Source organism: Cyprinus carpio, chromosome A8 (genome assembly GCF_018340385.1).
Source record: "Cyprinus carpio isolate SPL01 chromosome A8, ASM1834038v1, whole genome shotgun sequence".
NCBI classification, from domain to species: Eukaryota; Metazoa; Chordata; class Actinopteri; order Cypriniformes; family Cyprinidae; genus Cyprinus; species Cyprinus carpio.
This window is the reverse complement of record NC_056579.1, coordinates 6,006,411-6,022,160: the sequence shown is the minus strand read 5'-3', so window position 1 is coordinate 6,022,160 and position 15,750 is coordinate 6,006,411. Positions and strand designations below refer to the sequence as shown.

Below are 15,750 nucleotides of genomic sequence, written 5' to 3'. Positions count from 1 at the left end.
GCGTTCTTGTTGAATTAAAGTATTAATTTCTTTCAAAAAATATCTTACTGACCTAAGTAAGACTGAGTAAAAGTGTTTGATTAAGTCCAGGGTGAGCCTGTGTTAATGAACACCCTCAGCGTCAGAAATGTGTCACATGCACAATGTGCTTTATGTTCATGAGCTGAGCAAGGGTCTGGTCGCCATGGCAGCAATAACTCAAGATTATTGATTATTGCAGGCAATAAATACATAAGCACATTCCAAAGTGGATACAGATGGCCAGCGCACATCTGAAGTGTGTCACAGTAATGAAAAAAAAATATTACCACTGAAGTGCTTTCTGTTTTGGTCTCACACACAGCATCCTCTCAGATCAGTTGTGGCATTTATGAGGCCACCAGCTTTGCTCAATACTCAACTGTCATGTTTTGGGGACTCTTAATTTGTAACTTGAGCTTCTTTGTGCTGTTCAGATGTGCCTGCTCAACTTTTACATTGGAGGACAGCGCCATCTGTCTGACATCGGCGCAAAGCACCATGGACGTAGACAGAGACGATTACTCCGTGCTGGATGTCTACTTTGTGAGTTTGTGCAGTACAGTGTCAATTGCATCCCAAGGGATCTATGAATCTTAAGTCAGGGTCATATTGAAAATGAAGTTGTGAGGAACAGAAGTACAATACGTTCAGTAGGTTGTACTATCCTATGTTTTTTGCAAATATATTTTAGTGTTTTATTGACTTAATTATCAATACCAAGGTACACAGGTATAGGTATAATCCACTGTACTTTTATCCCTCACAGCCTTATTTTCACTCACATTATTTTTAATATCTGTTATTACATGGCTCTCTGGAATAAGCATTCAGGACTATAGTTAGTTATAAAACTATCTATTTTGTAATTTGCAATATCGATCAGTTAACCTTGCACTATCCCTTACTTCTTTTTGTATATAAATTCAAAAATATATCAATACTAATTTTCAGAATTTAATCTGATATTTATAAACATTTATAAATTATAATTATGTAATAAAATAATGAACATATATGTATGAATGTATGTGTGTTTGTGTGTGTGTGTGTGTGTGTGTGTGTGTGTGTGTGTGTGTGTGTGTGTGTGTGTGTGTGTTTATATATATATTTTTTATTTTTATTTTATTTTTTAATATTTTTAATATTAATGGTATTATATTTTAATTCTTATATCCTTATAATATATAAATATCAGATTACATTCCAAGTTAATATTTATATTATATTCCAAAGTTTATTAATTATTATTGTTAATAATAATAATAAATATTTTTTAATTATTATTTGTAATATTGACTGACTAACCTTATCCATGATTTTTTTTTTTTTTATAAATATCAGATTAAATATTGAAAGTTACTGTATAGGTAAGGAATAAAGCTAGTCAGTCAGTATTACAATTTATAATAAAAAATAATAATAATTTAATAATAAATAAATAAGATAATAACATTTGTAATATCAATAATAACTTTCATAATTGAATCTGATATTGTAAATATTTACAAATTATAACATAATAATTAAAATATTCATAAATATTTAGAAATATCAGATTATGACATTTTAAAATATATTGTGAAAGTTATTCTGACACTATTAACATGTAACTGCTATAAAATTTGACCATGCTGGTAATCATCTTTCCAGCATTTTTTAAATTATAAATAGTTTTTGTAATAGAATACGAAATAAATAATAAACTTAAAAATTTAATCTGATATATATATATATATATATATATATATATATATATATATATATATATATATATATATATATATATATATATATATATATATATATATATATATAAAATACCAGGTTATTATTATTATTTATATTTCATTAAAACTATTGTTCTTAAATATACTTTATATTTTATATATATTATACTGCCACTTATTACATGTTGTTGATCTCTTTTCCAGTAAGGAGCAAAATGAGATGATCTTTCATCTCTCCCCTCCCCATCACCTGCCACATGTGCAGAGAGCGCCACCTGCTGCCAAACAAAGGAAACATTCGCCAATACAACATCTACAAACAAACTGGATCTGTATCTGTACATCAGATCACAGTGCTAAATATTTCCTTGGACTGGTCAGAGGGAATATGGCTACAAGATTTCAGATTCATGGACATCCATAACCAAATGCTGATTGTGCTTTTGTAGCCCGAACATTACAGGCAGCTCTGGCATCAGACTGAAGACAGATGCCACGTCACATCATTCATTGTTTTGAAAACATGCAATAATTACACTCCTTTGATATGCAAAGATGGGTTCTAACAGCTATCTTCTTTACCTCCTGAAGGATCTAGTCTTTAGTGACCTAGAATGCAGTGTTTGGCGATTCAAACTCTAGGAAACAGAGCTGTTCAGATATTTTTAACTGTGCAATCTTCATACATTATACAAGTGTGTGTTAACGTAGTTCTCCTCACTGGAGTAATAATCCTGATGATGTTTTATTTCCAAAAAACACATTTTTTAGGAAACAACAGATGTGTGACTTTAGTTCTCAGACATCTCTTATGATCACAAATGTGTCATGTACTGTAAATGTAGGAGTGTCTTTCACTGTGTAACTTCAGTCCTGCGCAGATTTATGCTGGTACATCAGCTCCTGATAATCAAGAGTGGGATTCCAATAAGCAGTGTGCATTATTTACATATATCTAAATGCCAGAATGTTTTTATGTGCTAAAACGCAGATGAGAAGTCAGTCTTTCATTTGGGGATGGGTGAGTTTCATACACGCTTTTACATTCTCTCAGAAGATCCTTTTCCTAGAAGCATCCAAATGATTGCTTGATGATAGATGCTAGTGCGCTTCTGATTTTTAAATGCCATGTCAGAAATGTCTTTTGAATATTATTAATGCACCTTTGTTTGTTTTGAGGCCATAATTTATTAAATCATTATTATAAATTAACTTTGTGTTAATGGTGTGAATTTCATGTCAATCAGTATTTTTTGGGGTTAGATCTCTGCCACAGTTCTGCGTGCAAAAGAAGATATTTTGAGTGCATTTTGCAAGTGTGCAATCTGAGTTTTGTGGAGAAAATGTTCGTCTCGCAAAGAAAAAAGTATTTAGAGCGCACTAAAATCTAAATCAAGTTTTTGGATGTGTGCAGACCTCCTCTTTTGCGCGTGCAACGTTTCACTAGCTTTCTCCCTTGATGCCCGCCCTCAGTGCTCTCTATGCTCAACACAACCCAGCGTTACAATATGCCATAATTACAGCCAATCAGAGACAAGACTGCTAAATTCTGATTGGCTGCCTTGACAACCATTCACAACATTCCTTGCATTACCATGGCAGCAGAAGAGGAAAAATACGGTGCATACATAATTATTATGCAAGTTGATATTCTGATTATATTTTTTTTCCAAGTACGTTTTACCAATTCCAAACAACATCAATCTTAATAACTACTAATAATCTTGTATTTAATCACTTATAACAGATATATAATTGTTCATGAAGGCTGGAAGTGAAAAATGCTTTATATTCAGGTGTGCATAATTATTAATCAGGTTATCTTCTACAGATATAATCTTGAGATGGACTAAAAATTAACTTCCAAAACTTACTGCCAGATTCTGGAAGATAAATTCTTCAAACAGTGGTACAAGAGGATGTGGTGCTGGTCCTTCCAGAGTCACTCTCAACTTATCTGGTCTATATATATATATATATATATCAGTCTTCAAGTATTTTACTACACTTCAGTGTGTGATTCTTATTAAGTAGGGGTCATTTTTAGGATTCTATACTTAACCTAAGTCTCTGAGAACCTGACACCGATACTCCAGGTAGGTTGCAGTTCTGGAAAATGGTGGCGCTGGAGACTAAATGGTTCCTTGTGATTTCTAATCCTTTACCTTAATTCTTTTGCAGTAAACATGCATCTTTTCTTCTACACATGTTTTTGACTGACCCTGCTGAACCACTGAGCATTTTGCTGTCCAGTGGTTATACATTAACTTTGCTATTTCTAGTATTGCATTAGTTTGGAATATTTGTAATGGGCATTTAATAATTTTTGACTTTCAGTCTGAGTTAAATATCTTTTTTGGCTCATTTTATCTGTAAATGAAAATCTGCTTAATATCTGCTTAATATTTATGCACACCTGAACATTTTTCACTTCCAGCCTTCATGAATAATTATATATCAATTATAAATGATTAAATACTAGATTAATAGTAGTTATTAAGATTGATGTAGTTTGGAATTGGTAAAATGTGCTTGAAAAAAACAAAAAACAATATCAACTTGGATAATAATTATGCATGCACTGTATTTTTCCTCTTCTGTTGTCATTGTAATGCAAGGAATGTTGGTATTGGTTGTCAAGGCAGCAAAAATTGATTTTCGTGCGCTCAAAATACTTTCTTCTTTGCGAGACTTTCTTCTTTGCGAGACTCCGTTCGCACGTATGCAAAACGCACTTTTGCGCGCTCAAAATATGATAGTTTGCCCACAGAATTATAGCAGAGATCTAATCCCATAGTATTTGGCCATTTTGAGATTATTGCGACGTGCATTGTTTGTGAATAAATGTATTATGTACAGATGATCCCATTATGTTATCTACAGTATGAACTAATATTCAAATGTTTGGGGTCAGTAAGATTTTATATATGTTTGAAAGAAGTCTCTTGCACTCACAAAGGCTGCAATCATTTGATCAAAAAAACAGTTAAAGCAGTAATATTGTAAAATATTACAAGTTAAAATAACAGTGACAGTTTCTATTTGAATGTATTTTTAAATGTAATTAATTACGGTGATGGCAAAGCTGAATTTTCATCCTCATTACTCCAGTCTTCAGAGTCACATGATCCTTCAGAAATCAATCTAATACGTTGATTTAGTACTTTAAGAAACATTAGAAAAATAGAAATCTTTTGTATATATTATAAATGTCTTAAATGCAACTTTTGATCCATTCAATGTAATTTTTTTAAGGAAAAATATTAATTAAAAAAATAAACCTGTTACTGACCCCTAACAGTCTATATATTGATGTTATATTGCCAACTTGCTTAGATATTAGTATCAATATTGCCAGTGAAAATATCTCATCATTCATTTCCTTTTATACAGTATACATAAAATTTAGTGTTGAAACAGTTTTCACAAAGAAATTGCTTTTAATTTTCACAAAGAAATGGCAAGTAACAGATTAAATATGAATTAAACATGACATTTTTAAGTGGAAAGACTAAAATAGTATTTATTTGTAAATGAATAATCTTCAATTACAACACGGAAAAATATTTTTCAATAACAGGGTGACAACAGGGCATGCATATTGATTTTATATCAATAACTGAATAGATTAGGCAAAAAGTCTGTGGGTTTGTGTTTTTACCTTATTTTTGTCCAAAAACAAAAGCAATTTTATTTTAACATGATATTAATACTAACAGTTTTAATCATATTTAATTTATAATTGTGCATGATATATAATGTAGTGATAATAAGTAGTAGCAGTAGTGTTGTGACTCACCAGCACCTCCCAGAAGTTTGCAGGATGTTTTGTTACATTGTAACACCTTCCCCCAGTTCTTTACTACCATCTTCGAGAGTTCTTCCATTCTAGAAAGTACCAGTCAGACCTGCACCGCCCCAGCTGTTGGGACACACACCTCCTCCCCCCCTCCCATCGGTCGGCTCAGGACATTTGCTACTGATTTCTCAGCTGTCATTCTCTCTCCCTAAATAGACCATATCAGAGAGGGGCCATTTCACTGATATAAGGGGTGTCCACTTATCTGCAAACTAAAATGAATCTACCATCACAGGAATAAACAATCAGCATGACGTGGAATAACAACAAATCCTGAAAGATATAATCACAGGTTGTCATTGGTAAGATGCAAAATGCATTTGTATGAACAGGTGGGGTGGATGAAGACCTTGCCACCCCTCATAATAAAATGGATCCATCCATTATTCTGGTATGCCCCCCCCCCATGTGCAAGATATATATAAGTGACTCTTGGGGGGCTGTTACGACTGATAAACCCAAACGACAAGAAACTACACACAGGACAGACTTTCCTCATACGACGAAGCAGAATCGACTTCAATGACGGTATGTAACTATGATCACATGCAACAGTGCTTGTTTTTGAATGCATAATCTATAGAGGGGAATATATATGATGTATAGATAACAGAAGTTGCCACTGACTGTGTGCAGTATTGTGGAGGTCAGACCTCTATTTGTTGCCCAAATAAGGCATGAGGGTCAGACAGTTAAAGTCAGAGATAACATGTGCTTGACCATTTGCTTGAGAACACTGAAGGATTGGCACACAAAAAGGAAATTTGAACATGTTTTGATGTGCTACGTTTGAATGTTGCAAGAATGAACAATGTGTTAGGATTAAAAGTTTGTAATTAATGCAAGACACTACAGTCAAGAACACTGTTTTGTTGTTGTTGTTGTTGTTGTTGTTTTTTCTCCATGCACTGGTCAATTTTAGATTTTTCATAAAATGTTGTTTCAGACTAGTGGAAAGAAAACATTCAAAATATGCTTTTAAGTGTTTATTTTACACACACACACACACACACACACATACACACAAACACACACACACACACACACAAAGACACACACACTTAAATAATACAATAATAATTGTAATAATATTAATAATTACATAATTTTTAAAGAGATTAATTCTGCTACTTTAGTAAAAAAAAAAAACCATGTAATTTAAGTGGTATTTGTTGCATAATTTTTATATTTTTTAAAAAATATTTAAATAATAATTCTATTAATATTAATAATTACATGTTTTTAGAAAACAAATGCTGCTGATTTAATGTTGTGTGCAAGTATATTGTCTGAAAGCTCAATTAAAAAATATGTTTAAATGTAACACTTGAATGAATTTGACTGTAAACAGAAAAGAGTTGCATGTGAACAATATGTTACCTTTTAAATGGTTACATTCTCTGTTAGATGGGAGAAATTGCAGATCCAGTCCAGTTAAAGGAAGAGGGCAACAAGCACTTCCAAGCCGGAGAAATCGACAAAGCCATTGAGTGCTACACTAAAGCCATTAAGTCCTGTAAAGACAAGACGGCGCTTGCTGTCATCTACAGGAACAGATCAGCCTGTTTCCTGAAAAAGGTAAGAATCCTTTACACATTACAAGCCTATATAAAACACATCATATTTCTGCATGAATTTAATTCAATGTCTTGTTTTCCAGGAAAATTATAACAATGCAGTATCAGATGCCAGTAAAGGTAAAATGATTCACAAATTCATTATTCTTATATATATATATGTATATATATATATATATATATATATATATATATGTTCTGGTTTCAGGTTTCATTATACCATCAACTATTACTGTTACTATTGATCCATTAAAAAATCTGTTTCTTCTGACCAATTAGCTATCGATGTGGATGCCGCAGACATCAAGGCTCTGTACAGAAGATGTCAAGCGCTCGAGAAGCTTGGCAAACTGGACATGGCCTTCAAGGACGTCCAGAGATGTGCAACCATAGAGCCTAAAAACAAGACGTTCCTCGAGACCCTCAGAAGACTCGGAGCTGAGATCCAACAGAAGGTGATGATCATTTCTGTAAAAATGCTTTTAAGTTCACATAATGTACATCTGAGTTTCTAAAGAGCATATCTGATTCTCTCTACAGCTGAAAACAACCTTCTCAACAGACTCCAGAGTACAGAATATGTTTGACATCCTATTTTCAGATGAATCAGATAAGGAAAAGCAAGAAAAGGTTTGAACAATTTCATCTCCTGTTCCCTTTTAGCTTTCAAGAGTAAAGCAAAAGCTAAATTAGTGTTAAACGCAGTCACATGATTCTCAGTAAATCTGAACTTGTTTGTTGGGTCCACTAGGCTGCCAACAACCTGATTGTCCTGGCCAGAGAGGACGCGGGTGCAGAGAGAATATTCCAGAACAACGGTATGCCTTTACTCGTGCAGCTCATTGACACAGGAAAACCTGAGATGATTCTGGCTGCCATACGAACCCTGTCAGGAATGTGCACAGGCCACAGAGCACGGGTGAGGAACAGCAAAATAATCATTTTCTAATCTTTTTTTCTCTAAAAATATTTAAACATCCTCACAAAATTGCACCAATTAAGATAACTACGATTGTAAATAAATATGCATACAGTATAAATTAATATGAGACTTGTTTTTTAGAGAATTTATGTTAAATTAATTAGTATTATTTTTGGTTTTATTTTATATTAAAATAAGATTTCCCCTATTTTTAAGCATAAATTAAAAATGTATGTGGGGGGGGGGACTTTATTTTATTTTTTTATGAATATGCTTATTTTTGTGGGTAAGAAAATATCCCTAAATCAGCACACTCTCTGCATTTATTATTTGGAGCAAAAAACAATATATAATATGATATAATGTAATATATTTCATGCACATATTAAGATATTAAGATGCTGTATTATATATTATATATTTATTATTTTAAATGATTGATTTTTATTTTCCTGAAAAACAAGACAAAAATATTGATTAAAATATTTTTGCTAATTTATGCAATAAAGCATTGAATAAAAGAATATGGATAAATAATAAGGAATACAATTAAGGCCACAAAACAAAACTTCTGTCTCAAAATGAAGACAAAAATCCTTTAATTAACAAATCTGAATTTGTTAATTATTAAGAATAAACATTTATAATATAATATAATATAATATCAAATATTAAGATTTTGTATTTTATATATATATATATATATATATATATATATATATATATATATATATATATATATATATATATATATATATATATATATATATATATATATATATATAACAAACAACACAAATACTGACTAGAATGTTTTGCAAGTTTATGCAATATCTAATGCAATAAAAGTGATATGCTAATAAGGAATAAAGGCCACAAAACACCCATTTTAATTCCACAGGTCTTAAATAAACATTAGTCTTCTTAGTGCACATCTGTATTTGCAAACCATTTGTTTAAAAATGTTTGTGTTAATAACATCTTTGGGTTTTAAAGGCAACTGCCATCATCCACACAGTGGGAATAAGCAAACTGTGCAGCGTCATGGCTGTAGACAATGAGGAGATCGTTCTGGCCACTGCAAACCTGTTGCAGTGTGTCTATGACTCCCTGTCTGGAGGAGACAAGAGAAATTATGGAAAAGAAGAGGCCCTTGTACTCGGTAAGAGAAGACATCTGAGCAAATGTGAATTCAGAGTAACATTACTGAAGATTGTAATAATTTGACCTGATTTGCAATTGAGTTAAAACTGCAAACTCATTTCCTGCTTTCTTGCTCTTGTCTGATGACTGGCAGATTCCAGTAAGGACTTGAAGGATATTCTTCTTGCCTTGTTGGAGATGATCACAAGCAAGAAGGTGTCTGGACACGGCCGAGACCAGGCCCTGAACCTCCTGACCAAGAATGTGCCAAGGAAAGACAAGAAAAACACAGATAACACCAAAGCCCTTTTCACCATTGACCATGGTATGTTATTCAACATTACAGTATGAAGAAATAGATGGGGTTTTTTTTGTCAAAAACAATCATTGGGTCTTAATCACTAATAAATGCATGGATTATTTCATATTTGAGAAACACAGAAAATGTCAGCCTAATTCACAACACACACATACGCACTATGATTTGTACCTATTACTTAATGATAAAGCAACTGTACATAGTATTGTTCTTTTATTTATTTATTTATTTATTTATTTTTTCCCTTATCCTCCTCAATCCCTAATTTATAGTAGAAATAGATTGTGAACTTATGGCTGATTTATACTTCTGCGTCAAAACTACACCGAAGCGAGGATAGGTATTTGCTTAAAATGCGCCCAAAGCTTATCCACATAAGCGCTTTCTGCACAACCGTTCTTTCATAGCATTTTTTTCTAATATAAATGTCATCTTAACATGATTAGAAGGCTGCCCAGAGTATGTACTGTTTGCATACTGTATGTGTGGTAAATTTCATAAATTTATAATATCCTTTAGTCTGAAACTTTGGTGAATAATGATTTGTTTGTAAAAAGATTTCACAGGCAAATTGCTTAGTGCATACACATGATTTGTGCTGCTAGAAGTACAGAAAAGACATGATTTCATGTAATGTTTTTATGGAAATGTCTGAAAAACAGGTCTGAAGAAGATTCTGAAGGTCTGTGGTCAGGTTCCAGACCTTCCGGATCAGTTGCCATTGACGGAAAACACACAGCTGATTGCTAGCGTTCTTCTCAACAAGATCTATGATGACTTGCGCTGTGACCCTGAGAGAGATAACTTCAGAGATATCTGTGACGAATACATTAAGTAAGTTCCACTTTCACTTCAAAATTAGGATTTTATATAAACATACACACATATACTATGTCGCTGGTTTCTATTGACAGGAGCAAATTTGACCCCAACGACATGGACAAAAACATCCATGCCATCAATACTCTATCAGGCCTTCTACAGGGGCCTTTCGACGTGGGCAACGTCCTTGCGGGTCGTCAGGGTGTTATGGAGATGATGGTGGCCCTTTGTGGTTCAGAGCGTGAAGTGGACCAGCTGGTAGCAGTGGAGGCCCTCATTCACGCGTCCACCAAAACCAGCAAAGCCTCCTTCTTCATCAGCAATGGAGTAACTCTGCTGAAGGACATGTACAAGAAAACTAAAAATGAGAAGATCAAGATCAGAGCCCTTGTGGTGAGCAGACACTATTCAAACTGTGTTTGTTTTCATTAGTTAAACATGAGCAGTTGTTGTATTTTGCATATTTAACTAAATATAATCAATTTTTTTTTTCTCAGGGTCTGTGTAAACTGGGATCCGCTGGAGGAGATGATTACAGCATGAGACAATTTGCTGAGGGCTCCACTGAGAAACTGGCAAAGCAGTGCAGAAAGTGAGAATGCTAGAGTCATATCATTAGAAATTACATTATCTTTTTTAAGGAATATTTTAATATAGTATAAAATCCTGCACTATTTTAGGTTTAGGGTCAGTAAGATTTTTATTCAACAAGGATACATTAAATGGATTTAAAAAATAAGGACCTTTATATATAGAACTGAATATATATATATATATATAAATATAAAATATATATATAAATTGTAGAAATATTTTACAATACTACTGTTTTTACTGTATGAAACAAATGCAGCCTTTGTGAGCATAAAAGACTTCTTTCAAAAACATGTAAAAAAATTTAATAACCCCAAGCTTTTGGATATTGTGCAACTTTTAGGACTCAAAACTTCTTTCTTGGCCCAAAAAGACAATACACTGAATCTAAAATGGAAAACACTTCATTCCTACTGTCAGAAACTCATAAACATTTTATGACCACCCTGATTTACACTGTCAACAGTGCCTTATAAAGCGTTTGCTTTTGCTTCATGCAGATGGTATGGGTTTACACTGCATTTCAACTAGATTTTGTTTATTCCAGGTGGCTCTGCAACCCTACACTTGATGTGCGTACCAGGAAATGGGCCGTTGAAGGTTTGGCTTACCTTACCAATGATGCTGATGTAAAAGATGACTTTGTTGATGATGAAGCAGCCATGAGGGCCATGTTTGAACTTGCCAAGGTGTGTTGACAGATAAAAAGACTGAAATAAGTTGATCAAGTTTGCCAATTGCACAGATTTTCTCAATCCGTATGACTTAATAGAAATTTAAATATGAATTTACAAATGTGCAATGCAACATTTTTCTTTTATAGTCAAAAGATAAGACCATCCTATACGCTGTTGCCTGCACCCTGGTCAACTGCACCAACAGCTATGACAAAAAAGAGATCATCCCTGAGATGGTGCAGCTGGCCAAGTTCTCCAAGCAACATGTCCCAGAGCAGCACCCGAAGGTAACATACACAGAATCCTGTGATGTAGCAAATTAGCTTTTAAAAGTACAAATATTCCACGTAGTTTCTCAATAAATACTCATAAATGCATGGCTAATAATTATACAAGAATTACAAATGTTGTTTGAAATTAGATGGAAGTTTATGATGTCAAACTTGTCTTGCACTGCTGTCACCGCTCGATATGTTACGCCAGATGAGTTAATATATGTGACCCTGGACCACAAAACCAGTCTTAAGTGTCAATTTTTCAAAATTGAGATTTATACATCATCTGAAAGCTGAACAAATAAGCTTTCCATTGATGCATGGTTTATTTGGATCGGACAGTATTTGGCCGAGATAGAACTATTTGAAATCTGGAATCTGAGGATGCAAAAAATCAAAATACTGAGAAAATTGCCTTTGAAGTTGTCCAAATGATTTCTTAGCAATGCATATTACTAATCAAAAATTAAGTTTTGATGTATTTATGGTAGGAAATTTACAAAATATCTTCATGGAACATGATCTTTACTTAATATCTTAATGATTTTTGACAAAAGAAAAATCGATAATTTTGACCCATACAATGTTTTTTTGGCTATTGCTAAAAATATACCCCAGCAACTTAAGACTGGTTTTAAGGTCCAGGGTCACATATATATTTTAAAACATTTCTCTTGTGCTTTAGGATAAGAAAGACTTCATTGAAAGGCGAGTGAAGAAGTTACTGAAAGCTGGAGTCACATCAGCTCTCACTGTCATGGTCAAAGCAGACAGTTCTGTCCTGACTGATCAGACCAAAGAGATGCTTGCAAGGTAAGACTCAAAAATGGGTCAAAAGTCTGTTTTAATTAGGTCAGCAGCTGTGTTTGGGTTGTTTTGTGCTGTGAATTACTGACTTCATCAAATGAAACCACTGAAATTCAAGAGTCATTTAAGCACCACATTTTGTTTAATATTAATGAAAGACCATTTATTTATTTATCTTAATTTTTAAAATATATTTTTATTTATTTACTTTGGTACTACATTCAGTGTTTTTAAATCTAGACCCTGATGCTGAAACCTCCATTCTAAAATCTAATATGGCCTATGATTTTTCATCTATTATGCTGCTGAAGTTAATGCTCTTACTATTTTTGTCCACCCAGAGTGTTTCTTGCCTTGGCGGATGATATTAAAGATCGTGGCACAATTGTAGCTCAAGGTGGAGGAAAGGTAAAAGACCACAAACCCAGTAGATACTTCAGTAAATCTCTTGCTTTGGGGAATTTAAAACTGTTCACTATGTGTGGCAGGCTTTGATCCCATTAGCCCTGGAGGGAACTGACAAAGGAAAAATAAAGGCCAGCCATGCTCTGGCAAAGATCGCAGCCGTCTCCAACCCTGAAATGGCCTTCCCTGGTGAGAGGGTAAGATTACCTTTTACAAGCTTTTCACTGTGAAAGCCAAAAGAATATGCAAAATACATTGTCGGGAAAGCTGAAAGGATCATGAAATGCTCTAAAATATTTTTTTTGAGATATGTATGCATTGCACAGTATTGAAAACAATGTTATCACATGTTATTTTAAATATTAAAGGGATACTCCACCCCAAAATGAAAATTTAGTCATTACCCATTCATTCATCTTCGGAAAACAATTTAAGATATTTTGGATGAAAACCGGGAGGCCTGTGACTGTCCCATAGACTGCCAAGTAAATAACAGTGTCAAGGTCCATAAAAGGTATGAAAGTCATCGTCAGAATACTCCATCTGCCATCAGACGTGCATACGCAGCATAAGCAGCATATGGTGATTTGGAGAGACACAGAGGAGACTGCTGACAAAGGAATTGTTGAATAAAGTTGTTATTTTTGTTTTCTTTGCTTACAAAAAGTGTTCCCGTCGCTTCATATAACCCAGATTGCACGTCTGATGGCAGATGGAGTATTCTGACGACGACTTTCATACCTTTTATGGACCTTGACACTGTTATTTACTTGCCAGTCTATGGGACAGTCTCAAGCCTCCCGGTTTTCATCAAAAATATCTTAAATTGTGTTCCGAAGATGAACTAAGCTTTTACGGTTTTGAAACGACATGGGGGTAAGTGATTAATGACAAAATTTTCATTTTGGGGTGGAGTATCCCTTTAATTTTGGTAGTTAAAATAAAAATACCTCATTTTCCATATATCTATTCTTTCCATAACAGATATATGAAGTTGTGCGACCGCTGGTTTCCTTGCTAAACACAGAACGAGATGGTCTGGAAAACTTTGAAGCTCTGCTGGGTCTCACAAATCTGGCTGCCTTGAATGACAAACTTCGGTAAGTATCACAGAATGTCATCTGGTGATGATCTACAAACATTTAAGCTAGCCATTCATTCTAAAGCCCCAATGTTAAATATTAAATGCAAATAATTTAGGAAAGGCAGAATTCAGAGAATTCAGAAGGAGGAACTGCAAACATTTCATTTACACAGAACCAGTTTCTTTAAATTAAAACTTTGAATTATTCATTTGATTCCTTACAAGGTCTTGAGCTTCCTTCTGGAAAAGCAAATCTTTATCTGTGCAATTCTTTATTTTTTATTTCCACAGAGTGAAAATTCTTAAAGAAAAAGCTCTCCCAGAGATTGAGAACTACATGTTTGAGGAACATGATCAAATCAGACAAGCTGCCACAGAGTGCATGTGCAATCTGGTTTGCTGCAAAGAGGTTTGAAATTACCATTGAGAACACATTCTTCTAACCAAATATTGCATTTTTTTGTAGGTTTGGATGGAAATATTGACCAAATTCCTTTATTTCAACAGGTTCAAGACAGATACCTGGAAGATGGCAATGATAAACTCAAGCTTCTTGTCCTGCTCTGCGGTGAAGATGATGTGCAGCTTCAGAGGGCGGCTGCTGGTGCACTGGCTATGCTCACGGCCGCACAGAAGAAACTGGCTGTTAAGATTACTAAAGTGGTACGTATCAATAAAAACAGCTGTCTTGTCCATTTGATTCATTTGTCCCACTCTAATCTTCCACTTACCTTAGTATTGTGGCAGTACCATGGTACACATGGTACAATGTTTCTATCAGATACTCATACCAAAGTTGATTGACTCTACTATTATGTGCCATCATCTACAGACTGGGCAGTGGCTTGAGATCATACAGAGATTGTGTATCCATGACAACCCTGAAATTCAGCACAGAGGTCTTGTGACGGTGTTTAATATGCTGGACGCTGATGAACAACTAGCCAAGAAGCTCATTGAAAGTGAATTGCTGGAGATCCTGACATTTGTGGCAAAACTAGAGGACAACCCCAAGAAGCAGGATGCTATTAATGCTGCTCGCACCTGCCTGTCCAGAGCCATGGATACTGGACTTATCAAACCCTTTTCAAATTAAACAGAAAAAAAAATTAATTGTGACGTGTCATTAGGCGAGTACAGAATGGTCTGCTTTCTGGGAAAGTGGAAAGACTGCAAACCATTTGCAATGTTTTATTTTTTAAATTTCTACTGCTGAGCATAGTTCTTTTTGTTAGATTATATGTTTGTGTGGCTGTTTGTTTGATCAGTGGAATTTGGTATTTATTGAACATGCTCATTTCATATTTCATGTATTTGCACTTGTGAAGTTTTGATTCACAGATTAAAATCATTTTTTGAAGAAAAGATGAATCGAATCCATTTCTTTATATTGATATTATCAAAATCACCCTTTTGAGTGCATCTGTGCAAATAAACCACAAATAAACACACATTTACATTAGAACAGTTTATTGAACCTTATAAAATACTAAAAATACCCCAAAACGCTCTTTTTTT

At 33.9% G+C, this 15,750-nt stretch overlaps 2 protein-coding genes across 3 annotated transcripts in view; both read left to right on the top strand.

The window, feature by feature from the left end:
- Positions 1-2,960, top strand: part of LOC109069646 (phosphatidylinositol 4-phosphate 5-kinase type-1 beta-like) — a 35,779-nt gene extending 32,819 nt beyond the window's left edge. For both annotated transcript variants that reach the window (XM_042761780.1, XM_042761781.1), the window contains 2 exons: positions 456-564; positions 1,953-2,960. In XM_042761780.1, coding sequence (XP_042617714.1) covers positions 456-564; positions 1,953-1,955 — 112 coding nt within the window. In that variant the 3' untranslated portion in view covers positions 1,956-2,960. The remainder of the gene's footprint in view (positions 1-455; positions 565-1,952) is intronic.
- A 3,057-nt stretch (positions 2,961-6,017) lies between these two features.
- LOC109069638 (protein unc-45 homolog B-like) lies at positions 6,018-15,597 on the top strand. The gene is made up of 20 exons (XM_042761779.1): positions 6,018-6,135; positions 7,015-7,185; positions 7,268-7,304; positions 7,464-7,639; positions 7,725-7,814; positions 7,936-8,103; positions 9,103-9,268; positions 9,404-9,574; positions 10,231-10,402; positions 10,483-10,783; positions 10,888-10,982; positions 11,532-11,673; positions 11,808-11,948; positions 12,622-12,749; positions 13,085-13,151; positions 13,232-13,345; positions 14,133-14,248; positions 14,524-14,641; positions 14,740-14,895; positions 15,065-15,597. Exons 1-20 carry the CDS (start codon positions 6,130-6,132, stop codon positions 15,326-15,328), a joined length of 2,799 nt encoding a protein of 932 aa, XP_042617713.1. The 5' UTR covers positions 6,018-6,129; the 3' UTR covers positions 15,329-15,597.
- Positions 15,598-15,750: the final 153 nt, after the last annotated feature.